Below are 26,700 nucleotides of genomic sequence, written 5' to 3'. Positions count from 1 at the left end.
CCCCAGAGAGAGGCACCAGCTAGCCTGACATCAAGTGCTGTGTGCATCTTCTGGCTTGGTCCTGTGTGTGAGTGTGCAAGGCAGGCCTGGCCTCCTCACCCATCCTGAACATCTGCAAGCATTCCTTCTCTTTTAGGGACAGAGCTTCAGAATAAAACCCAATCCTGGAGTCACTCCCCTGGGCTCCTGAGACAACCACACATCTCAGTGTTTTGCCTATTCCTTGTACATTGCTTCAGAGTTTTCAGTGGACAGTTTCAATAAAAATTCCCAAAGCTTTGACCAGATTGGAGGATCTCTAAGAGGCAAGGTGAGCTAATAAACTTCCAGGATGCTGGTCTCCTGGCAGGCATTCTGGGGAAGGTTGGTCTCTGCTGCTCTCATCTCATTGTGCTCTATAAACTACATCAAGTAACTGCTTGGGGCAACCCAACTCTGCACATTGGTGAGAGGTCTTGGTATCAAAGTATTTATCTTATGTAGGTACTTTGCCTTATTAGAGCAGAGACTAGTTCTCAGGCATCTTGAATATTCTCCTCCAGTCAATGAGGTGCCCCAGAATTGGTCATGATAAAGATCAGGTCAGGTACCTGTTGTTGAGTGCACTCTGGGCTGTTTAATTCTTTTCGTGAACTGTGTCTTGGTCTCAAAGTGGAAGCTTTCAGAGGGCAGAATTATTCCTTTTCAGCTGGTGGAACTTAGTGACTCAATAGTTGATGCCTCCTAGCCACTTCTTAGCATAGTTCTGAGGCTGGTGGATGACAGAGATGAAACCGTTCAGGCCAGCGGTGTCTTTGTAAAACCCCATGCTCAGTACACTTGTGGAGCAGACAAGTACACCAGTGTGTCTGTTGTTTGCCTGACCTCACTCTCTGCTCCTTGTGTTTTTTTCAGGGCTTCACTTATCTCCTACAAGAAGGCGAATGCTGTGGAAGGTGCCTGCCAAATGCCTGTGAGGTGGTGATTGGCTCACCACGGGGGGACTCCCAGTCGTATTGGAAGGATGTAGGTTGGGGCCTCAGATGGGTTGTCTATTTTGTGGGTTTGTGCTGGCATTGGTTCACCTATAAAATCAGAGTTCATCCCCTGCCCTTTGCTTTTCTTGTAGGAGGTTAATTAGCTGCTGGTGTTATCCAGGCATCAACTGGGTTACCTTGCCCCATAGAAACTAGTTAAGATGGCCTCAGGCTTCCCATTTCATTGATTTTGGGAGAAGTTCAATTCCCCCCTCTAAGAGTTCCATGAACACCTGGGGAATTTATTTCCTACTGTTGCCAGTGAATCTGAGGTCCTGCTTCCTCTGAGTGGTTGGCGTAGGGACGGCCTCACCACCCTGCATGTACCATGGACCTGCCACTCCACCAAACCCACAGGTTGCAGGTGCTATTCAGTCTTACATTGACCCTGGCAGGCTCCTCTGACCTCTTCACGAGTTCCATTGTACACATTTCTATGCCTGAGAAGCAAACACTATTCTGTTCCCTAAGTCCTTGAGCTATTTGTTTTTTTAATTAATTATTTTTATTTCTGTAATCCTGGCTTTGGTGCAAGCATGTCAAACTCGTGGCCCGCGGGCCACATGCCTTGTTTATTTGGCCCTTGTTAGCCTTTGAGTTTAACATGTTTGCTCTAGCATATTGCCATGTTGGGCTTTACCCCATGGGTGGGGCTGAGATGTTAACCCAGGGCATGCTTTTAGGGCCCAGACTAGTTCCCTGAGGGAACAGTACATTCCTCATGGGACTTTGTGTTCTAACCACAGGTTGGCTCTCACTGGGCATCCCCGGAGAACCCCTGCCTCATCAATGAGTGTGTCCGAGTGAAGGAGGAGGTCTTTGTGCAACAGAGGAATGTCTCCTGCCCCCAGCTGGACGTCCCTGCCTGCCCCGTGGGCTTCCAGCTGAGCTGTGCAAGCTCAGAATGCTGCCCCACCTGCAAGTGTGGTAAGGCACCCTGTCCAGGAACCCACCTTCGGGCCTGGATTTCCAGGAAGGCTCCTGAATTTTTTGCTTTCTTAGCAACTCGGGAAAATGGGCAGGATCAAAATCTTCCCATCTGTCCCTAATGCTTTTGTGACAAAGCAAATAAGATGAGAGAAGTAGAACCATTTCCTGAAGGTCACCACGGTGCTCAGTGATGGCTTATACCACTATCTCATGTCACGGACATGGCAACTTTGGGAGGTGGGAACTGCTACTGCTTCCACCAGCTCATGGGAGTGAGTGAGCTGTAGGGCTGGACCTACATTTCTCTGACTCTAGAAACCACCGTTGTGATTGTTCATGGTGTTGCCCCTGCTAGGGAAGGTATTCCAATGCCCACCCCCTCCCTCGCCACAAACAAACAGCAACAGGAACAAACTGCTCGCTACCACCATGCTCTGAGTACTTTATATAATTTTATCTTGTGACTTCAAGTTCCCAGAGTAGAATTGCATTCTTCATAAACCCAAAGACTCTCCTACTCTCCCCTTCCATGTGAATCACTGAAACATGTGCCTTCCCTACCAAAGACACTCAGGGTTTTTTTCACTGAGGCCTGGGTGCTGGGCAACAGGCAGCCTGCCCCCCTCCACCCCCCGCCAGGCCTGGGGGAAGCAAGGCCACCATGGCTCTGGGAGTAGGACCCACAGCACCTGGAGGTGGAGGTGGCGAGGGGGCAGATGTAGGAGAGAGGCCCAGATGGAGGAGAAGGCCCTGAAGGGATCAGCCATGTGCTGGGCAGGGGTGGCCAGGGTGTTTCGTACTCTCACACCTGCACCTCTCTCCCCTCCAGAGCCTGTGGAGGCCTGCATGCTCAACGGCACCATCATTGCGGTGAGCTACTGCCTTCTTCTCCAGGGCCAGTTGGTGTGGGGAGGGGGGGGTGCTGTGAAAAAGGGGGGGCCTTATTCTAACATGGAAACGAGAGAAACAGGGAGACCTACCCCCAATGCACTCTCATTGCCTCCAGGGTTTCTCAGCATCCTGGAGCCCAGCCTCTGAGATCTTCCTAACTCTCCAGTGCCTGGGTGCCCAGTCTGGCTCTCACCTCCTGGCTGTGTTCCAGGACCCTAAGCATTTCTAATGGTGTACAGAGAAGTACTCTGCAGTCATTGTGCACATTTCAACCTATCCCACCTCCCACTGCCCAGCCCCCTCTCTGGCACAAAAGCCCTCACTTTTACCATTGACACACCTCAGGTGGGAAGGCAGGGAAGGGAATGGGCCGCTGGAGACAGCAGGAGGGTCAGGATGATGGCTCAGGGCAGCTATGGGATGCTCCAACCCCCCCCCCCCCCCCCCTCCAATAAGGCAACAGTTTATGGGGCTGAGGTGAGAGGGGAAGTCAGGGGTTCAGGGTGCTGGGAAGCCTGACCGTGGTGCCTCTGGTTCCAGCCTGGGACGAGTATGATGATTGACGTGTGCACGACTTGCCACTGCACCGCCCAGGTGGGGGTCATCTCGGGATTCAAGCTGGAGTGCAGAAAGACGACCTGTGCAGCCTGCCCCCAGGTGAGAGGGTTGTCAAGGACCCAGGGGGTTGGCTGAATACGCATGGGTCCAAGCCATGGGACCTCACTAGGGTTTTTAAATAAATGTTCCTTATTTTCTGATTATGGACAATATTTGACACCTGTCATGGAGAGCCCAAGTCACCCATCGACATTTTGTCTCTCAGAAATTACAGTTTAGTTTTGTGCATTTTAAAAGCTTCCTTTTTGTGTGTTTAAAGTAAACACAATATTTGCAAGGCTTGTGATGCCTTATTTACAGTTCTGTACTTTTTTTTTATACAACATGTAAAAAACATAACTGCAATTTTTGAAAACACTAAAGATTTATTAGTCAGAGATATTTATCAGATACCTACTATGTGCAAGATTATACACAATCTTTCTTAGAAAAGATGTGCCACAACCTGCACATTTATTATTGGACATTGAGGAGGTTTAAAATATTTCACACTGTTTGCACTAGGTCATGATGACTGTGTGCTACTAAATCCCTCCTGAGGGTGGAAGCTGAGTAAAACCATCATTTCCGGCTTGGGAGATGGCAACTAGCATTTTATTGTTTTCATTATGACTCTCAGCCCCACGTCCCATGTTCAGAAGAATGCTTCGGCTTCTTCCTCGAACCGCCCGTTGTGCCTGGGGTCCTGCTGTTTTAGAGGCCACACTTGGCCAGAGGAGTTACTTGGGAACCAGATGCTTGAAACACAGTAACAGCTCTTTTAGATGGTGCACAGGGAGGGCTTCTCTCTTCAACTTGGTGAGGCAGCAGGAGGGGTCTGGGGCCGAGTCTGGGGAGGAGACCTTTGTAGGAGGAGGCCTCCCTGAGAGGAACAGCACAGAGGGGCAGGGAACATCAGGAATGGTTAGGGGCAGGGATGAGGGACCCTCATATGGCTGCTTCATATGCTCTCGAGGACAAGAGAGTGTTCTGCATGTGTTCTTCATGGCACTTGGCATAGTGTTATACTCAGAATAGGGGCTTAATACATTTATGTGGAGTAGACACAGATATTTCTGATAGAATGGTTTAAAGAGAACATTCCTGCCTCAATTAGAATCCCACTAAGAGCAGGTTTTTACTATTAAAAAATGCACAGTTGATGTTTTAGGTGTGTGTGTGTGTGTGTGTGTATGTGTGTGTGTGTGTGTGTATGTGTGTGTAACAACCCCCTAGAATAGAACTGGGCTTCAATACGAATAAAACACTGATGTCTGGAGTTTGTGGCTTCCCTTTCACCTTGGATGCCCATTGAACTACCTACTCTACCATCAATGCAGCAAGAGATCCACATCCAGGTTTTCTAGAGGGCGAGCCTATGAGCTCTCAAACTGCGCCCTCTGGTGGTCCAAAGGTGGCGTGGTACCCTCTGCTGCATTCAAATCCACTGTAGATAGAGGTTCTAAATACATATTTTTAAAATACATGACCCCTTTGGTTTGTGTACAATTCCTCCTTCCCTTCAATCTGACATATGTCCAGGGCAGTACACTCACCTCCTCCCTCTTGAAACCCCTAGGTTAGCCCTCATTCTATGTATCTCTCTTAACACGCACCAAACTGGCCTCAGTTGCCCCCATTCTAGCTCAGCATCCTTCACTGGTCTCATTGAACTCCTCTGCAATGCAAGGCCTCAGGGAGGCCTCCTGAAGGTGTGGGGAGCTGTGGTGAATTAGGCGGAGGCAGTTTTGCTTGATCTGCTTACATCAAATTAAAGTATTAATGTCAGCAGAGAAGTGAGCCCTTCATTTTCTCCCAGGGGAGACAACGTCTGCAATGAAAAGACCAGCAGAAGGTGGTTTGTGCTAGTGGGTGGTAGGCAGGAAGCTTGACAGATGAACTTTCAGGGAAAGCGTGAGGAGAGGTCACCCTGACGTGGGACACTGAGAAGGCATCCGGAGGGGCATGACCGTGAACTGACCTTGAGCAAGGGATCCGAATGTGGAATAGAGGACCCTCCAGGAAGCAGAATGAGGAATAGATGGGCAGAAGAGGGAATTAGAAATGGACAGCAGGGCTCACACAAGCCCTGCCTCCTGGTGCAGCTTCATTCGGCTTCCAGGGCAGCAGATAAGCCAGTTTACTCCCTCAAATGGGTTCTGTTGTACTCCCACTCCTCCTCCTGTCCTTCTTGCCCAACTCCCCACCCCAGCTCTAAAATCACTCCCTGCTCCTATTATCCTGTATCTCTTCTGCCTCCTCCTCCTGGTCTCTCTTCTCCCACAACACCTTCTCTTTTCCTTATTCTTGGCTGAACTGTTCCCTCTGCCTCTTTAGTATGTGGAATTTGCCCCTATTGCCCTTGTCCCTTCACTTTGGTTGCAGCCCCCCTCCTCCTTTGTCTTCACCCCCTCACAGGGCCTCCAACCTCCACAGTGATCTTCCCAGGAGAGTGTGAGGCCTGGCCCAGTTGCCCTGACTTGTTCTGAGTTCCATCCTCGAGTACAGAAGCTTGACTCAGGAGTAGCACTTCTGAGCGAGCTTACCCATGCCTAACTCTTCCTGCTGGTTCAGAGCATCAGCCCATGTGCAGCGAAAAGGGAGTGGTGTGGAGGGACTAGGTCTTCCGTTTGGGGCTCCAAATTGACCTGCTGGAGATTCATGTTAGAGGAACCCAAGGCCGCAGTGGAGGAATATCTAAGTGATCACTACTAGGGTGGCAAAATGAGAAAAATAATGACAACATAGATGGCTTCCACTCAACTAAATTTATCCTTTAAAAAAATTGAGATTGTTCTCTTTTTTTGGGGGGGTGGGGGGAGTGGTGAGGAAAGTTAAAAGACAGCTAAGGATAGCTTTTTATTTTATTAACTTTGTTTAAAATGCTCTTACTTTGCAAAATAAAAAATTGGTTTTCTTACTTTGTCTTCCAAGTTTGGGGGCATTTTTTGCAAGATAGTGAAATCATGTTGTCCGGAAGTTGCTGCCTTTTCCAAAGCAGATATACTAGTACATGAAGGCCTCTCACTTTAAGCCTCTATCAAGGTTCTCACTGAATTTATCTCAAAATAATAATTTACCTCCTAGTAGAAGTGAACCATGTGACAACCATAGGACACGGTGTGGGTAAAAGAGTAACCTATAGGAGATGGTATATTATTCAGTTAGAGTTTATTTCTACCTAAGAGATAAATTGTTATTATTTTGCATTAAATAGTACATTGTCTTTTATAGAGTTTAAGAAAATAACTAAAATGGTATTTTATATTTACCTACATATTTATGATATAAGAGTGGCTGCTAAGAGTCAGGCGCTGGGAGGACAAACAACACAAACATAATTTGAAGTTTGCATGCCTCTTATAGAGAACAAAATACTAAACAAATGGTAATTTCAAATTGTGTTAAGTGTTATAAAGTGTGTGTGTAGTGTGTAGTGTGTAGTGTGTAGTGTGTGTGTATGTTGTATCTTGGAAGACTTCTCTAAGAAACAATACTTAAAATGAGAAAAGGCTATTTATATATATATATATATATATATATATATATTGATATATATTGATATATATATATTTCTTGATTTCAGAGAGGAAGGGAGAGTGAGAGAGAGAGATAGAAACATCAGTGATGAGAGAGAATCATTGATCGGCTGCCTCCTGCATGTCCCACACTGGGGATCAGCATGTGCCCTTCACTGGAATTGAACCAAGGACCCTTCAGTCCACAAGCAGACATTCTATCTACTGAGCCAAACCAGCCAGGGCAAGGAAAGGCTCTTTATACAAAGTATGGGAAAGATAATTCCAGGCAAAGGAAACACCATCCACAAAGGCTCTCAAGTGAGAAGGAGGTGGCCATGTTTATGGACCTAGAAGATGCACAGGGTTGGATTGCCAAGAGCAAGGGGATGGTGGTATAAAATAAGATCAGAAAATTAGGAAAGGCTGATGTCAGGCCTTACAGGACTTGCTAAGGAGATTAGATTTTATTTTATTTATTTATTTATTTTTAAAATATATTTTATTGATTTTTTTACAGAGAGGAAGAGAGAGGGATAGAGAGGTAGAAACATCGATGAGAGAGAATCATCGATCAGCTGCCTCTTGCACACCCCCTACTGGGGATGTGTCCGCAACCAAGGTACATGTCCTTGACCGGAATGGAACCCGGGACTTTTCAGTCTGCAGGCCGACGCTCTATCCACTGAGCCAAACCGGTTTCAGCAGGAGATTAGATTTTATTAAAAATGCAATGGGAAGCCACAGAAGTTCTTAATTTTAATGAGGTATATAATTTTCCTATAATAAACCACACAGATAATAAGTATATAGTTTGTTGAAGTTGTTAAGCGTAAAAACCTGTGTAGCCACTAAAATAGTAATATGAAGAAATACAGCTAAAAGGCTATTAGAGGAGATACAATCAACTTGATTAAAGCAGGAGACAGAAAAGAATAAACAATAGACTAAGCAACAGAGAAGACAACAGATGAATAACAAAATGGTAGATTTAAACCTAACCTTATGGATAATTACATTATATATAAATGGACAAAACAAAACCCAATTAAAAATGGAGATTGTCAGACGTGGGTAAAAAAGCAAGACCCAATTACTATGCTGTTTACAAGAAATGCACTTCCAATTTAAAGGGACAGACAGGCTGAAAGTCAAAGGATGGACAAGATATCCCAGGAACACAGTAGAAACAAGAAAACTAAGATGGGTATATTAATACCAAACAAAACAGATTTTAAGATGAGGAATGCTACCAAAACAAAGAAGGTAATTTCATAATGATAAAAGAGTAGGTTCATTAAGAAGACACAAGAACCCTAAATTTGTACAAATACATGAAGCAAAAATTAACAGAAGTAGGGGGAGAAATAGGCTTATCCACAATTTTAGTTGATAATTTTAATGTATTTCTCTTAGGAACTGATAGAACAAGTAGGAGAAAAAAAATCAATAAAGATATAGAAGATTTGGAAAATGATGTGAACTAACTTGAACTAATTGAAAATGATGGATCACTACATACTAAAACTGTAGAGTACACATTTTCTCAAACAGGGAATTTCCACCTATCTTGTCCAAATTCTGGGCCATAAAAAAGTTAATAAATGTCAAAAATTTCAAATCAGCCGGGACCGGATTGGCTCTGGATAGAGCGTCGGACTGCGGACTGAAGGGTCCCGGGTTCGATTCCGGGCAAGGGCATGTACCTTGGTTGCTGGCACATCCCCAGTAGGGGGTATGCAAGAGGCAGCTGATCGATGATTCTCTCTCATCGATGTTTCTAACTCTCTATCCTTCTCTCTTCCTCTCTGTGAAAAATCAATAAAATATATATATTAAAAAAAATTTCAAATCATATAGAGTGTATGCTATGACCACAATGAAATAAAATTGAAATTAGTATAAACAAGGTAATATAAATACCCCCCCCCCCATATACTATCTAATAAAGAGGGAATATGCTAATTAACCTTCACACCATCACAAAGAAGGCAGTGTTCACAGCGAATAAGGAGGGAATATGCTAATTGACTGCCACACCTCAAAGATGGTGGTACCCACAGCCATAAGATGGTGGCGCCCAGTCCCCTCAGCCCTGCCCATGCACCTGCCTCCAGAGTCCCTCATCCCCTAAGCCCCCCAGCTGCTCAGGAATGGCCTGAGGCACAGGCAAGCCTTGGAAGTTGGCTGCCCAGTAGCTCAGGGCCGACCAAGGCTCAGGTAACCAGGGCCAGCCAAGGTTTGCACTGCTGGCAGTGGTAGCAGCAGAGGTGTGATGGGGGCGTCACCTTCCTCTGATCACTGGGCCACCTCCTGCCATTGAGGGCTTCCAGACTGTGAGAGGGGGCAGGCCGGGCTGAGGGACCCCCCACCCCCCCCCAGTGCATGAATTTTCATGTACCAGGGCTCTAGTTTGAAAATAAAACAAAGTACCTTTTTTTAAAAAAATATATATTTTATTGATATTTTACAGAGAGGAAGGGAGAGAGATAGAGAGCTAGAAACGTCAATGAGAGAGAAACATTGACCAGCTGCCTCTTGCACACCCCCTACCAGAGATGTGCCCCGCAAACAATGTATATGCCCTTGACTGGAATTGAACCTGGGACCTTTCAGTCCGCAGACCGATGCTCTACCACTGAGCCAAACCGGTTTCGGCACAAAGTACTTTTAAATAATCTATGAATCAAAGAAGAAATCACAAGTGAAAATAGAGAATATTTTGATGTAGAGATAATAGTGGCTATTCTAGAGACTCCAATGTGTACTCTTCACTCATCACAGTCTACCTTAATTTAATAATATACCATTTCATGTATATTATCTTTTACCCATACTTTGTGCTATGGTTTCACGTAATTTATTTCTATATAAGAGATAAATTGTTATTATTTTGCTTTAAACAGTAAATTGTCTTTTATAGAATTTAAGAAAAAAACTAAAAATGGTATTTTATATTTATCTACAAATTTATAATTTCCAGTGCAGTTCCTCTGTGTATATTTTAAATTCCATATTATATTATATCCTTCCAGCTTGAAAAAGAACTTCTTTCAGTGTGAGCCAAACGGCATTTCTCTTCTCAGATTTCATTGATTTGAAACATCTTTATTTTGCCTTCATTTCCTGAGTACAGAATTCTAGGTTGAAAGTTTTTTATTTTATCACTTTAAATATGTTGTTCCATTTTCTTCTGGCTTATATTGTTTCTGATGGCAAGCTAGTTGCCATTTTAATTGTTATTTTCCTGTGTGCATTGCCCACACCTTTTCATACTGGCTGCCTTTAACAGTTTTCTTTATACTTTCCCTACTTTGGATTCATGAAGATACCTGGATCTGTGACTTGATTTTTTAAATCAACTTTGGGAAAAATTTCAGCTATTATTTAAATTTTTTTTTGTTTCATTTTCTTTTCTCCTGTCTTTCTGGAACTATGATTACGGGTATATTAGCCCACTTGATACTGTTCTGCTGGCTATCGAGGCTCTGTATATTTTTTCAAATTTTTTTCCTCCCTGTGCTTTAGTTTGGGCAATTTCTATTGATCAGTATTAAAATCCACAGATACTTTCTTTTCTGCAGTTAATCCAGGGTGAGGGGGTGGTGGGGGGGGGAGGGGGGGGGAGTAGGAAACTAGGGGGCTAGGGCGAAGAGGGGGGAAGGTGGGAAGGGAAGGTAAGGCGAGTGAAGGAAGGAACGAAGGGAGGCAAGGAAGTAAAGGTGGAAGGGACCGAAAGGAAGGAAAGTGGAATAGAAAGTGTCCTTCCCTGATTCCGTCCCTTCCTTCTTGTCCTTCCCTTCCTTCCCCTTTCCCTTCCCTTACCTCCCTTCCCTTCCTCCTTACCGCTCTCCTCTTCCTCTCTCTTCTCTCTCTCTCTCTCTTCTCTCTCTCTCTCTCTCTCTCTCTCTCTCTCTTCTTTCTCTTCTTCTCTTCTTCTTCTTGTTTTTTTCTTTTCTCTTCTTTCTCTTCTTCTTTCTCTTTCCTCTCTCTCTCTCTCTCTCTCTCTCTCTCTCTTTTTCTTTGAGTTTCCAGGTTATTCCTAAATTCTGCATCTCTTTTCTCTATTATATTCATTTTCTCTTTAGACTCTTTAACATATTTATCATAGTTATTTTAAAGTTTCTGTCTGCTGATTGCAATATGAAGGTCATTTGTGTATCTGTTTCTATTGAGTAATTTTTCTCTTGACTGTGGGTCATTTCCCACCCCCTCTCCCTCATTCCTTTGTATGAAATGTTTTACTGTGTGTTAGACATTGGTGGGAGATATGTAAAGAGACTTTTAATTCTGCTATTTCCTCTGATGAATGTTAAGTTAGCTTCTAACTTGGATTATTGGTGGTTCTCCTTGAATTAAAGGAGGCTAGATTTTAAACTACATTAGGGACAGTCTATTTCAATATTTCTCTTGATTCAAAGGTGATATAGTTCTTATGTAACATTCTGAGTTTTGAAACATAGTTCTTAATTCTAAGGTTTGGCTCTTTTGAAATGTCAATGAAAACATGAGGTGTTTGACTAGTCCCTTCAACATGGTGGGATTCAGACTGCAAACCCTGACTCCTTTGGGCTGTGTGGAGCTGAAATTTCTGCTCAGGTCTTTAAGTTTACACCTGTTTTGTCCTTGGGTTCCTCTTAGGCTCTGCTGTGTGTATATCATTTAGGGGTTAACCAAGGATTTGAAGGGAATTTATATGCAGATTAGGGGGCTTCTTCATTTTGTCTTCCTCTTTTCTGAGTTTTTCCTCTTTAGATTTTAGCTATTCTAGAAGTTTCAAATGTTGTTCTCTGACTCTTCAGGCAAATATAACCACAGTTTTCTTCTCAGGTTCCAGCCATCCAATGCCATGCAGACTGTCCTCATGAGAGAAACCATTTAAACATGATTCTTGTCCATTATGGTTCTCTCTTTCAAGGATCAAATAACCTATGGTTCATGGCTGATTTGGCCATCCAGTGTCTTTGAATAATTGTTTTAAATATTTTGTTATCTGTAGGAGAGTCAGTCCAATATAAGTTACTCAGCCATTATTAGAACCAGAACTCCATTGGGGGTTTTTAAGCAGAAGAGTAACATGACTGGATTTTTATTTTAAGAAAGCCATTCTAGCAAATGTGAGGAAACCTGTAGTAGGGACAAAAATAAAGGCAGGAAGATAAACTAAGACTATTATCAGAATCCAGTGGACAATGATGATTGCTTAGACCAGGTGGTGATAGAGGACACTCCATGACAAATAGATAAGTTTGAGATGCATTTTTGGCAAGATTGGGTGATGAGTGGGGGTGGGGGTGTAAAAAATAGGAAGACCCAAGGATGACTCCCAGATTTCTAGTTGGAGAAACTGGGTAATGAAACTATTTATTGAGATAAGGTAAGATTGAACATGGATGAGGTTTGGGGCAAAAATCAAGTTTTTGCATATAAGTCTTAAAATGACAATAAGTTAAATAGTTGTCAAGTAAACAATTGAACTTATAAGTCTGGAGCTTGGGAGAGAGTTCTAATTTCATGGGTCTGGCTGCTAGAATTCGAGTGAGGTATACATCTGTGGAGGGAAGAAATGCTATCCAGGGGATTGAGAACTGACAAGGGTTAGTTAGCGCTGGATATTGACTTTCTGAACTCTAGGAGAGATGAGAAGCTGGCAAAATTAGCTTAGCTGTAATTGGAATGTTGTGGGGAGGTTAACTAAGGCTGCTTTTACTCCTGGATACAGGGTTACAAGGAAGAAAAGATCCCAGGAGAATGCTGCTGGAGATGTCTGCCCGTGGCTTGCACCATTCAGCTAAGGGGAGGACAAATCATGACCCTGAAGGTGAGAGCCCATTGAACTCAAGTATCCCCCTCATATTACCCACTGGTTTCCTATTTTGGTATCCTTTATTCAAGAAAGAGGGACTAAATTTGAGTTAATATTGGCTTCTTTCTGATTTTATAAAGAAAAGATGAATAACATATAGAAGACAAAAATTATCTCTTTGTTTTGGTTATATTGTCACTCGTCTGGACAAGTTGGTGTATGGTGCATGATTTAAAGTTGTTTGAAATTTAAAGAAATTTCTCCAGCCTGATGTCGATGAGACTGGAAAGACAGGGTGAAATAAACTCTGACTTATGAAAGTCAGAATTAACTGGTGGGGTTGGGAGGTGATGCCCAGTTCATCTCTAGCTCAGTTATTGATTAGCCAGTTTACCTTTCCATGTCTTAATTCTTTAAACTTTAAGTGATCAGAAGAGTTTGGGGATTCTCTACATTTATGTGCCCCTACTTACAGTTAATAAGATGTATAAGGGCTCTACCTTTTTTTGTGTGTGTGTGTATTCTGGGTGTGGAGACTTTATAGATACTGTCTCATTCTTGTCCTATAGTCTTCCAAATTGTTTAAAAAACTTCATGGACTCAAGGTCATGGTTTGAAGAGACTTTGTAACCAAACACTACCTCCAAATTTACCTTCTTTGGTTTCAGCGTGATGAGATGTTCCAGGATGGCTGTGACAGTCACCTCTGCAAGGTCAATGAGAAAGGAGAGTACATCTGGGAAAAGAGGGTTACAGGCTGCCCGCCCTTCGATGAAGACAAATGTCTGGCCCAGGGAGTGAGTATTCAGAGCTCAGGCCCTGCTTTCCTCTTGACAGTCTCTATCTCTGACTCTAAGAACAGAGGTCCTTCTGAGAAGCATGCAGTCCAGCTCTGACGTGATTTCCCAGTATCCAAGGGAGATCTCCGACTTAGTATACGAATCAATGCAATCACAATATCGAGCCTGATGCACAGACAAAACTCTCTGCACTATATGATGCTATAAAAATACCTTTCCATTGGGGGAGACTGAATGTGTGATGCTGAAGGGGAGGTGAGAGAGCAGACTGATTTCCAATCTTCCCTGAGAATTTGACTCTGATGACTCAATTTGGAGAGAATTCAGAGTAATCAAAATTGTTTCAGCTTGGTCAGGTAGGGTGGTCATTCTTCTCACATTTGTGGTGGGAAAACACAGTTTACATCTGGGGACTTAAACTCAGGGTCGTGAGTCCAGGAATTAGCCTGGGAAGTGACCTGTAAGCTGACCACTACGTACTCTTTGTGACTAATCTGGGACTTTGCTGTTTCCTTAAGGGGAAAATCATGAAAATTCCAGGCACCTGCTGTGACACATGTAAGTACATTACCAATAGCTTGTCCCTTGAAACCCATCAGACCAAGTCCAGGGACTGTTCTTTGGAGTAAGCTTTATTCCAGAAAGGTATTTCTTGATCACCAGCCAGTCATTATGTTCAGTCCTACAGGGAATTGCCACTCCTCCCTGAATGTTCTTAAACTGCCCCCTGCTCAAATCCCCTTCCAAAAACCTGTGAATAGCCTCTTCCCCCTTTCCTCCAAACTCCTCACTGTCTCCAGCCTCTTGCCTGCCTTTCCCCTCATAGAGTCTTGGGTTGCTCACAGTCCTCCACGAGAGAAAATCTTCTCTCTCAAAACAGAGCTCCTTAAAGACAGGCACCCTTGATCCATGATCTTGGCAGAATAGACATTCAATGCACATCTATTTATTGAGTGTCACACAGCTATCTCAGAAAGCAAGGGAAGCCATCCCTGGCTAACATTAGACCCACTATGTGCTGTGGGGATTACAGAGAATGTAGAGTCCTCTCCATGATTTATAAGGCTGGTCTGAGTTTATTAACTGCCCTTCTTCACTCTCGGTCCCTCTTGATCTTGAAGTTATGTTATACTGGTTGATCCTAATGGCTCACAGCAGCAGCTTTGGAGACTGGACTCGACAAGTCTGCAGATCAGTGTTCTTACCACACATTCTTGTGTTCATGAGCACAGATAACGTTCAGAATCCCAATGTTAATGCAATATTCTCTGAAGATAGAATTACTTGCCTGAACTAATATTTTTATATTTAGTTTTGTTGTTTTGTTCTATTTTGGGTTCATAGGCCTATGTTCATTTTTTGGGTAAGGAAAGGAAGAGTGAAAACATGAATAGCTTTGGCATTCAATCATTCATCTTTTCTTGATGGCTTACTCTGACATCCCCATGTAATTGTTGTAATCAAGTTGTAGAATGAAAGCATCTCTTTCTATGATTCCTGTCTGAATGGTTTAAGAAAGTGAAGTCAGGAAGCCATCAGAAGAGGTGCATTCTCCCTAGGTGCACTGCACAAAGCATTTGGTTAAGAAACTGTTATCTACAAAATTAGCAAAAAAGGGCCTTTGTTGGTTTATGTGTTCAAGAGGCTGAGACCCTGTATAAGGAAAATAAGCCAGGCTCAGGGATTTAAATACACAGAGAAAGAATATAGGATGTTGGCCTAAATATAGTTTCCTTATTTATTCTCCTAATGTAGTTGGCAGGCTTTCCATTGGAAATGAAATTATTTGGAAGTTGGAGGCAGACTAATATGCAATTGAGTTTGACTTAGATTAGGAGCCATCTAAGAATGAAGAACTCCCAGTGTTCAGATGGGGAATGATGAGCTGCCATTAAGTCTTAGAATTCCCCACTGGCAGATAGCACTCTGACCTGATGCTTCTTTACATAACACTCGTATGTAAAGAAGAGGCTGTAAATGTCCTTATGTGGTCATGATATTGTCTTCTCTTAACCCAAAGGCAGGGATGGGCAGATAGTAATTGTATTTATTGGTTACTTCATTGCCCATTAGCTTCTGGACACTGTTACAAACATAAGATGACTGCTACAGTCATTTGGTTTTTAGAACCTTCAATTGTATAAAAAGCAAATTTCATCCATCCACATCACCAAAGCACAGGGAATTTAGGCTCCTCTTGCCATTAAAATTGTACCAGTAAGCAAGTTAAACATAGCAATAACTACATCTCTGAACGTGAAGGACTGGTTGTACCAGGATGACATACTTCCCCTCTCTGTGGCTGACTCTGGTGATTTGGACACTGTTTTCCAGCCCAATGAGGGAGATGGGCTGGGAGTGTTCTACAAAACCCAGCCAGGCCTGGGTCCCACCTCTCACCTGTCCCATAGGTGAGGAGCCTGATTGCAAGGATATCACTGCCAGGCTGCAGTATGTCAAAGTGGGAAGCTGTAAGTCCGAAGAGGAAGTGGACATTCACTACTGCCAGGTAAGGGCCCCTGACTTCAATGAGGCCTCCATGGGGAGGGGAGTCTCCTTATTTGGGAGATATCTCCTTAGTTATATTTCAGAAGGATCTGGAAAATTCACAGGGAGGAGAACTGAAAAGAACTGTAAGCATTTAAAAAATATTTTTGTATTTGTATTGATTTCAGACAGAAAGGGAGAGGGAAAGAGAAATAGAAACACCAATGATAAGAGATAATCACTGATATGCTGCCTCCTGCACAACCCCTACTGAGGATCTAGCCTACAACCTGGACACGTGCCCTGACCAGAAATTGAATTGTGACCAGGTCCTGGTTAATAAGTCGACGCTCAACTACTGAGCCATGCTGGCTGGCTAGAATTGGAAGCATTTTATGTGAAATCAAATGTTTTATTGAAGTAACAGGGAACTTTGACCCCAGAGGGAAGATTCAACAAGTCCTTCAAAGAGAATAGGAAATTACTTATGGAAGTGGGGTTGGGGTTATTGTATCAAACATGCATAGAAATTGCAGCTAGAGGGATCTGGGTGTGACGACACCATAGGGACAGAGGGGATCTCAGAGGACTTCCCTGAGACCTACCTTTACAAATTGCCCCACTGTCCTGGGTTTTCTGGGGGAGGCCAGGCCTGCCTTACTTGGAGGAGGGCAGGTAGGGGAAGCAGGCTGCCTCTGAGTCCTGCGCAACCCAGGCTTCTCCACCATCACTATGTCCTGTCCCTCTCTGTCCCACTTCAGGGTAAATGTGCCAGCAAAGCACTGTACTCCATCGAAACGGAGGATGTGCAGGACCAGTGCTCCTGCTGCTCCCCCACGCGGACAGAGCCCATGCAGGTGCCCCTGCGCTGCACCAACGGCTCTATTGTCTACCATGAGGTCCTCAATGCCATGCAGTGCAGGTGCTCCCCCAGGAAGTGCACCAAGTGAGGCCCCTGCCATGGACACCCGATGCCACCTGCCTTTCCCAACCAGCCAGAGTGCTGCCCGGTCCCCTGTATCCTCTGCTCTCATGCCCTCCAGGGCCCACAATAAAAGCCGATCTCTCATCTTGCAAAAGGCTAATGCAGTGGTTCATTGTGTCCTCCAGGGGGACCTGACAACTGTAGGCTGGGCGAGTTCTGAGACTGGTTCTGAAGGAGGAAACTCAGTTTCCACCTGAAAACACTGTAGCCTTAGAGTCTGCGGGAAGCACTGTCAACCTGGGAAAAAGTGGTGCCTTTGCCTCCATGCAGTGCAGAGAGGAGAGGAGAGTGTGAGGCGGGCCTCCTCAGAAGCTCAGCCCAATGGCTTGAAGTAAAAGGGATTTGCTCAGGAACACTGAGCTCTCCAGTCTCTGAATCCTGGAACTTTGAGCAGAGCAGAGGGGTGAGCCCTGGAGCTGCTGCTAAGATAGACATGGCTATCGCCAGCATGGCTGGCATTCTAGAGAAGGGTTGTGGCCAGGTGTGCAAGGGTTTCTCTGAGCTAAGTTCTTGAATCTTCTCTGTGGTACACGTGGAAAGGAAAGGTGCTGAGATGGAGGGGGTTGCTGATGGGGTGCTGGCAGATACTGGAACATGATTCCATCCCCACAGGTCACGATGGGTAGTGAGCACCAGATCTTAGGTTCCACATAAGGCCCCTACTCTCCTGTGTGGCTTCAAATAAGCCCATTAGTGGTTCTCAGATGTAACTTCCTCATCTGGGAAACAGGAAGTGAATCTTACTTGTAGGGATGGAAGGATAAGTCTGGGATAACTGTAATTGCCCTATAATAATATAAGAATAAAAATAGCGACATCAAGGCTCAAAAGGAGAAGCGTTTCTATCACCAGTATCAGAGCACAGGGCATTTTCTTTGTACTGAGGGGCGAGGAACTGCTCTTCTTTCAGGCCACATATTGGTTGCCAAAGCCCTGCCTGCTCCAGGCATCCTCTTGGAAGGAAAAGAGGTGCAGATAACACCAAACTTCATCCCATAGAGTCCCAGATCCCTAAGTGAGTGGTCTTTCCTTAAAATTTATGAGAAAAGTGTACATGTATATGCTAGCAAGATGATGGAAACTAGTGAGTATTTTCTCCATGAGACAAAGGGAAGATCTAGATTTGCGATAGGAATTTGATGGAGAATGAATCTTCCTTCCAGATCCTTTTAACCCAAGAAAGACTCAACTCATTGAAAGAATGATGGAGCTGGAAAGGATTTAGACATTATCTAACCTCCTGCCTCTTTACTGAGGATGAAAGCAGCTCAAAGAACTCCGGTGACTTGCTGAAGATCACGCAGCTGGGTGGCAGGGCCAGTTGAGAACTCAGGTTCCTTGACCTGTAGGCAAGAACTCCAGGGCATCCCATCCCGCTACTTACAAATTCAGCCCATACTATGGGAACCAGTGACTGCTGCATTTCTAGGTCTCAACCATTTCCATTACTTCTGGGGACCAATCTCAAGGGAATATACACTACAAGTAAATGGCCCAGATTGTGTTAAACAGGTTTGGTGGGGAGTTAAGTAGAGTACATGGAAGGAAACATGGATAGACGTTTTATATAACTGTTCAATAATTCAAAGGTTGTCATCTCTCTATCCATCATCCTGCCTCCAACCCTGAGCAGCCTCTAAGGTCTCTTTAGGAAACCAGATCCAGTGCAAAGCATCACCTGTCTCTCTCCTGACCGATCGCCTAACACTGCACCTGGGGATGAGGTGTTATTGGAGGCATCAGCCTCTACTGAGAGACTCAGCTGAGAGGCTGCCTATTTAGCAGAAGGTGTAAATTTTCCAACTTCCTGACCCATCAGAGCACGAATTTCTCCTCCTACTTACTGATATGATAATTCACGATCAATAAGAACAAACAAACAAACAACTGAATCAGAAAGTTTGCATATTTTGATTTAAGAAAAAAAAAGGGGGGAGCAGTATAAAAAGGATGCAGAAAGGGAAACTGGTGGAGGTAGTGGGGGTGTCTCACAACCTCTCTTACTCTGCAGGTGAGATCTCTTTAAGGAGAGGGTCTGCCTCTGGTCTCAGGGACTGTTTTTTGTTCATCCTCCTCCGACCAGAGGAGACAGTCCCTCCAAGTCAGAGTCTTAGGGATGTGTCAAGGAGAGAGTGTTCAGAGACTAGGGGGTAAGAAAGTGCTGAAGGGAGAGAAGAAAGAGAATAAATGAACTATGGTGCAAAGTTTCCAACTTGTCCTGGTGTTGAAAAGACAAGGACAAGGTCCCTGGAAGCGAATGGGAATGGGGCACTGTTTGGGAGAGAAAGAAGCTGAACAGCAAAGTGTTTTGAGCACAGACTCTGGAGCAGGCTGCCTACTTTGGGATCCCACATGCCCTTAGAGGTAAGTTGCTTGACCTTTTTTTATACCCCTGTCTTACTCATCCATAAGATGGGTATACTAGCAGTAATTACCTCACAGAATTGTTGTTGGAAGGAAAGTTACTACTGTGGGTTAAAAGGTGCCCGAGGGAGAGGAAGTCCTGTATAATAAACATTGGCCACGATTACTCCTAGAGAGCAGAAGAAAGCCATGGATCCGGACATAAATCCTCCGGGTTTCCCTTTGCTCTGCCCCTGGCTCACTCTGCGTGGTCTGCTCCCCTTTACTGCTACAGGCTCCTCATATATAGAGCGGGGAGATAACATTCTTCACACTGAAAGGTCATGGTCATAAATAGCACACTCAGCTTCCACATCGTACTTTTTCATTTCCAGGGCCCTATGTATTCAGGAACTTGTTGAGCCCCAGGACGCTTGTAATTGTAGATTCCATCTTCCAGAACAGAATAATATATATAAGAAAAAATGGCTTTAAAAATAACAATAATTAGTTTTAAAATATTGTAGTAGGTTATCTGGAAGAGAGGGTTTTTCCTTTTTTTTTTTTTTTTTTTTTTTTTTTTTTGCTTAATGAAGATGCTCACATGGTGTCGGACAGTTTATTGCTGGAAACCAGGTTGTTGTCTAGAAGTGGAGACACGCATGGCCTTGAATTAACCCCCTCCCCACCCTTCTCAAGAAAATCACCGACTTTCGAAAGCCTTTTTACTTCACCCCTTTGCCCAGGGCCAGGTACCTAACTGTTCCAGAGAGATGGCAGTCCTCTGGTTCTTTGGGACCGGGCTTCCACAGGTTCCCTCCCCAACCCCGTCCCAGGGTCTGACAGGGTAACTCTCTACAACCCACAGCCCCTCTTCCTGTCCTACGTGCCCCTGTGTACCTAGTCCTTGACTCCTGCTCCTTTTAGCCATAAAAAGGTGGGGACCGTTGGTGGAGGGTCGAGTGAAGGAAGGAAGGTGTGCAGGGAGGCGCCCCGCCCCACTCCACTCCACTCCACTCCACTCCACTCCACTCTACCCCGGGCATTTCCCTGGACTGGGCTGCCGGAAGGAGGCTTTGCGGGTGGGATTGGAAACTAATCAACCAGACTGCTCACCAGATAATCCGGCTGAATATTCACACCCAGCCCAGGCTGTGAGGCACCTCCCCCTGGCCAAGGGGAGCGGGCAGCACTTACTGTATGGCCCCTCCGCTCCGTTAACCAGGTGTCCCAAATGCAACCCCGCTAAGGATGGACGCGCGCTCCTCTCCACGTGGCACTGCGGCCGCTCCTGCGCTCTGGGCTCAGCGGGAGAGCCCGCTCTGCCTCCGGAGGCGCCTGCCGGGTGGCCTGGGGAGGGGTTGGGGAGGAGCAGGCGGCAATAGGCTAGGGGCGGGCACGTCCAGACCCAGCTGAGCCGAGATGGAATTAGCCTCCGGCGGAATAAGCCTGTCCAGCAGCGGGTGCTGGGTCTGCCTCTGGTCTGTCCCGAGTGCGGCGCAGTCCGTGTTCGGAGTCCTGTGTGCCAGCACCATGGCCACCCCTGGGCTGCAAGGTGAGTCTTCCTGCTGGGGACCCAGGTCCTGGGCAAGCTGTGGGACGGAGAGGGGCTGGGTGTGAAGAAGACCCATCCTAACGCCTGCCCTTCTGGATTGGTGACCTCAAGTGAACCTGGAGAGAGAGAGAGAGAGAGAGAGAGAGAGGGTGGTGGGTGAGGGGAGCTGATCCTTTTCCCTGTCAGGGTAGGGGAGCAGAAGGACGCCTGAGCAAGTTCTGTGGAGCAGAGAAAAGGTAGGGCAAGAAGCAGAGGATTGGAACTGGGGCTTTTTTGGGGTGATGGACTACTTGATTCCTACCTCTGCGAGCTTTCCTTTCCTTGTTACAAGTCGTTGGATGTGAAGTGTTGAGAGTAGGCAACCAACTAGCAGAGTTCAACTCAGAAACAGTCTGCGGAGGACAGAGGTTAGGATTCACCCCTGACCATTTTGACTTGGGCATCCTTGGCATGGCCCTCCAGTTTCAGGAAGTCTCCTCCAGCCCTTAACCAACCCGCCCTCAGGGAGGGCATTTGCATCTCGGGGTGCAGGGAAACCCAGGCACTTCTTTCCTCCTAAGGTTTTTTCTTAGAAGTAAAGCAAACTGAGATGGAGTTTGGGGGAAGGAGGATATTATCTGCCTCCACTCTGAAATGATACTGAGCAGACTGGTGTGCGAGGTCGGGATTGATGTGGCCTGGAACAGGGACTTTGTTGGCTGCCTTGTTTCTGGTGGTTCTTGAGAGAGACGAGGTGTGGGGAGGTGCCCATTCTGTTGAGATGAACAATAAGCTGAAGGGCCTGTAGTCACTCATAGTCATTTGTGACAGGCATGGAGAGATACCTCCAGGAACCACGTGGACCCTGGTCCAGGACAGAAGTCCCATTGAGCAACGTTAGTTCTAAATCAAAGGCAAGTGGCAGGTGGAGAGAAAAAATCTTAGACAAGGTTGAGGCCCTCCCAGAGGACTGTGATCCCCTGTAGTCTTCTACTTGCCTGGACTTTGTTCTTGGAACCAGGCATCAGAGCTCACGCCCACCTGTCTTTTCCCCTCCCCAGCTGCTGCGGGGGAGTGCCCATTTGCTCCTCTCGCTGTGTCTTGCCATGCACCCATCATTTTGGGAGCCAAGGACCCAATATGGCCTTTTCCAGCAACCTCCTCTGCTCTCTGAATTGCCTCTGTGTGGCAACCTGTGCCATTTCGCTAGCCGAATGAAGAGGCTGTGTGAGTGGTATGGTGGGTTCCAAACGCCAACCTCAGGTTCTGGTCCAGTTTCCATGCGTACCTTTCTCTGCCAACTTCCATTGTAGGGCAAGGCACACACCTGCCTGTCCAGACCTTACGTTCTCCATTCTTGGTACTCTAAGATGATGTTAGTGCTTTAGCAGCCACATGCACTATTGATGGATATAGGAAGGAGGAGATGGGGTCAAGCATGGACTTGTTCGGGCCACAGCAATGAAATTAGCCTGGTCCATATTTCTGGTATTTTAAGATGTAGTAGAAATCTTTCTTTGGCTCCTACTGACAACCTTGCAATTCCTCCAGAAACTTTAAGAAAATAATTTATTTTTCTCTGGCTGGCAACTCTCCATCTAAGTTAACTTCTGCTAAAATTGCTAAAGGATGCCAGTACCCAGGTAGCTTGTGTTAGATGCTTTCTATTTAGCAAACAATGAGAACAAAGCACATGACCATATATCTTTGGGTTTGCTCACTGACAAAAGACTAAATCCCACTTTTCCTTTCTTTCTTTAAAAAAAAAAATTATATTTTATTGATTTTTTACAGAGAGGAAGGTAGAGGGATAGAGAGAAACATCGATGAGAGAGAGACATCGATCAACTGCCTCTTGCATATCCCCTGTCCCCTTCACTGGGGATGTGCCTGCAACCAAGGTACATGCCCTTGACTGGAATTGAACCTGAGACCTCTCAGTCCGAAGGCTGATGCTCTATCCACTGAGCCAAACCGGTTTCGGCTAAATCCCACTTTTGCTGATGCCTATTAGTCATAAGCAAATTAAAATTAGCTTTACAAAAAATAAAAATGCACATTCATTATGAGGAAAATAAAATACAAATGCATAAAATAAAAAAAACTACTTGTTTTTAATATTTTGGTAATTATTATTTTCCCTAATTGCTTTTTAATCCATCATGATTTTTACTATATCAGATATTTTTATTTATTAGTCATCAAACATTTTGTAAGAAGAGAAAACTCAGATATAATAAAACTTAAAACAAGGATAAATGAACAATTGTCAAATAATGAAGGATTGGGAGCATATTATTATATCACAAGACCTAGACTAAGAATAGGTACTGTAATGGAGTAAAAATTTATCTATGAGCTCCCTGACAGGCAGGTCAGAGAAGAGACAATAAGTTACAGGAATCTCATTGTCTAATAAAAGGAGACTAGTTAATCAACATTAAATTTTAAGAAGAATGTCACAGTGATATTTGTGATATTTATGTAAGACGTTGCCCAACATAATGAGCTATAGTTTTATTAATTAATTTATTAATTAATCTGGTTTTTAGAAAGTATATTATTTATCACATGGGCATTTATTATATTGTAAAGGGTGTTTCTGTTGTATTCTTTTCTGGTTCGTTCTGCCCTATTATATATTTTTTAAATGCTGTGTGCAAACTATTAGATAACCAATTAACAAGTTAAACCTCTAATTTGAGAAGTAGTGGCTTACAACATATAGAAAACCCAATGGCTAATAGTCCTTTTGAACCAGTGGCTCTCAATCTCTTTTTCCTCCCCTATGAAAAAAGGGATATCAGTCACTCCCATCAGGACCAGTTCTTATTCAAATTTCCCTGTTATCATTTCTCTTTAGCCTGAAGAATGCCCTTTAGCATTTCTTGCAGTGTTCTACTGCTACCAGATTCTTTCAGTTTTCATTTTGGTGAAAAATATCTTTATTTCACCCTCATTTTTGAATGATAATTTCATTGGATGGATGCAGAATAATGGGTTGATAGTTATTTTTTTCCTTTTAGCATTCTAGGTGTCACCTTATTGGTCTTTATTTTCTGACTAGAGGCTTGGTGCACGAAATTTGTGCAAGGGGGGGCGTGTCCCTCAGCCCAGCCTGCACCCTCTCCAATCTGGGACCCCTCGAGGGATGTCTGACTGCCCCCTAAATGAGCAGTTGGACATCCCTCTCACAATCCAGGAGTGCTGGCTCCCAACTACTCACCTGCCTGCCTTCCTGATTGCCCCTAGCTGCTTCTTCCTGCCAACCTGATCACCCCCTAACCACTACCCTGCCAGCCTGATTGATGCCTAACTGCTCCCCTGCCAGCCTGTTTGCCCCTAACTGCCCTCTCCTTCAGGCCTGGTCACCCCTAACTGCCCTCCCCTGTAGACCTGGGTCCCTCCCAACTTCCCTTCCCTGCAGGCCTGGTCGCCCCCAACTTCCTTCCTCTGCTGGCTTGGTCACCCTGAAGGCTTGCTTGCCCCCAAATGCCCTTCCTTGCAGGCCTGATCCCTCCCAACTGTCCTCCCCTGCTGGCCATCTTGAGGTGGCCATCTTGTATCCACATGGGAGCAGGATCTTTGACCACATGGGGGCAGCCATCTTGTGTGTTGAAGTGATGGTCAATCTGCATATTACTCTTTTATTAGATAGGATAGAGGCCTGGTGCATGGGGGGAGTGGCTGGCTTGCCCTGAAGGGTGTCCCGGATCAGGGTGGGGGTTCCCTTGGGACACGGGGAGGCCAGAGCAAGGGGCCTGTGGTGGTTTTCAAGCTGGCCATGCCCCCTGGCGACCCAAGTGGAGGCCCTGGTATCTGGGGTTTATTTATCTCTACAATTGAAACTTTGTAGCCTGGAGCAGAGCCAAGCCTTCTGCTCGCTCGTGGAGGCAGCCATTTATGTTGTGACTTATAAATGAAACTTTGTAGCCTTAAGTGGAGACCTGGGCCGGCCAGGGTGTGTGGAAAGCTTGGTTTTCTCCATCACCAGGGAAACCCAAGCCTCCTGCTCTTTCCAGCTCTGTGGCTGCATCCATTTCTGTTTGGATTTATGTATCTTCTATCATTGAAACTTTATACCCTTGAGTGAAAGCTTAAGCTGGTAAGGGCAGGTGGAAAGCTAGGCTTCCTCCATTGCTGGGGAAACCCAAGCCTCTCTCCTGCTCTCTATAGCCATAGCCATCTTGATTGGGCTTATTTGCATATTTGCTTCTGATTGGATAGTGGGAGTGGCTTGTGGGTATAGTGGATTGATGGTTAATTTGCATATTACTCTTTTATTAGATAGGATGAGGTCAGTCTTAATTTATACTTTTATTACATTCATTCTTTTTTTAAAAAAATATATTTTATTGATTTTGTACAGAGAGGAAGGGAGAGAGATAGTTAGAAACATCGATGAGAGAAAGTCATTGATCAGCTGCCTCTTGCACACCCCCTACTGGGGATATGCCTGCAACCAAGGTACATGCCCTTGACCGGAATCGAACCCAGGACCTTTCAGTCCCCAAGCCGATACTCTATCCATTGAGCCAAACCAGTTTCGGCTATATTCATTCTTTTATCCATATATAATACCATCTTAATCTGGTAACTTTCAAGATTTTATTTTTGGTTTTGAGCAGTTGAACTATTCTGTATGTATCTACCTGTGAATTTTCTTTGTATTTTTTCTTGCTCAGTTTTGCTGACCTTCTTGAATCTGGTAGTTTGTGTATTTTATCAAACTTAGGGATGATTTCAGTCACATTATTTTTCTGCTATATTTTCATTCTCTTCTATTTCTGGAACACCAATTACATATATGTTAGTCTGTTTGACATTGTCCCATTGGTTCCTGAGGCTCTGTTAATTGTTTTTTCAATCTTTAGTTCTCTATTCTCTAGATTAGATAATTTCTATTGATCTACCTTTACTTCATTGATCCTTTATCTGCCTTCTCCAGGTGCTGTTAAGCTCATTCAATGAATTTTTCTTTTTGGTTATTGGAATTTTCAGTTCTAGGAATTTCATTTAAAAATAACAGGTTTATTGAGATATAACCACATCCATAAAATTTACCCTTTAAAAGTGTACAGTTCAGTGATTGTTTAGAATATTTACAGAGTTTTACAACCACTATCTAATTTTAGACCACTTTCATCATCTCCAAAAGAAACCTCATACTCACTGGCAGTCATTCATCTTTCCCCCTCTAACTCCTGGCAACTGCTAAGCTACTTTCTGTTTCCATGGATTTGCCTATCCTGGACATTTTATATAAATGATGTTTGTGTCTGAGTTCTTTCACTTAGAATAATGTTTTCAGTGTTTAGCCAAATTATAACATGTATACATTCTTCATTTCTTTTTATAGTTGAATAATACTCCCTTGTGTGGATATACCACATTTGTTTATCCATTTATCAGTTGATGGGCATTTGAATTTTCACTTTTTACTACTATAAATACCAGTCAAGTACAAAGATCTGTGTGTACATAGGAATGGCTGGGTCATATGGAAACTCTGTGTTTAACTTTTTTAGGAACTGCTGGACTATTTTCTAAAGTTCTATACCCTTTTACATTCATACCAGCAATATATGAGGGTTCTAATTTCATCACATTTCCACTGACACTTGTTATTGCTCTTTAAAAATAAAATCTTTATCTGAGAATATTTTTTTCCATTTAAAAAAACAGAGAGTAGAAGGGAGAGAAGGGGAGGAAAAGAGGAGAGAGAGAAAGAGAGAGAGAGAGAGAGAGAGAGAGAGAGAGAGAGAGAGAGAGAGAGAGAGAGAGAGAGAAGAG

At 44.4% G+C, this 26,700-nt stretch overlaps 2 protein-coding genes across 4 annotated transcripts in view; both read left to right on the top strand.

The window, feature by feature from the left end:
- Positions 1-19,232, top strand: part of VWF (von Willebrand factor) — a 120,635-nt gene extending 101,403 nt beyond the window's left edge. Inside the window, exons 44-52 of one of the 2 annotated variants that reach the window (XM_036455712.2) lie at positions 895-1,005; positions 1,763-1,943; positions 2,776-2,816; positions 3,378-3,494; positions 12,675-12,773; positions 13,427-13,555; positions 14,077-14,116; positions 15,970-16,067; positions 16,807-17,124. In XM_036455712.2, coding sequence (XP_036311605.1) covers positions 895-1,005; positions 1,763-1,943; positions 2,776-2,816; positions 3,378-3,494; positions 12,675-12,773; positions 13,427-13,555; positions 14,077-14,116; positions 15,970-16,067; positions 16,807-16,995 — 1,005 coding nt within the window. In that variant the 3' untranslated portion in view covers positions 16,996-17,124. Of the gene's footprint in view, positions 1-894; positions 1,006-1,762; positions 1,944-2,775; positions 2,817-3,377; positions 3,506-12,674; positions 12,774-13,426; positions 13,556-14,076; positions 14,117-15,969; positions 16,068-16,806; positions 17,125-19,201 lie in introns of those variants that run through there. The other variant, XM_045587659.1, reaches the window with a different exon arrangement.
- Positions 19,233-20,780: 1,548 nt separating this feature from the next.
- The window catches only part of ANO2 (anoctamin 2), a 301,023-nt gene continuing 295,103 nt past the window's right edge, over positions 20,781-26,700 (top strand). For both annotated transcript variants that reach the window (XM_036455715.2, XM_036455714.2), the window contains exon 1: positions 20,781-20,928. In XM_036455715.2, the coding sequence (XP_036311608.2) occupies positions 20,796-20,928 (133 nt within the window). In that variant the 5' untranslated portion in view covers positions 20,781-20,795. The remainder of the gene's footprint in view (positions 20,929-26,700) is intronic.

The sequence above is a fragment of the Pipistrellus kuhlii genome, unplaced genomic scaffold (genome assembly GCF_014108245.1).
Source record: "Pipistrellus kuhlii isolate mPipKuh1 unplaced genomic scaffold, mPipKuh1.p scaffold_m20_p_3, whole genome shotgun sequence".
Classification (NCBI taxonomy): Eukaryota; Metazoa; Chordata; class Mammalia; order Chiroptera; family Vespertilionidae; genus Pipistrellus; species Pipistrellus kuhlii.
This window is presented reverse-complemented; position numbering and strand designations above follow the sequence as displayed.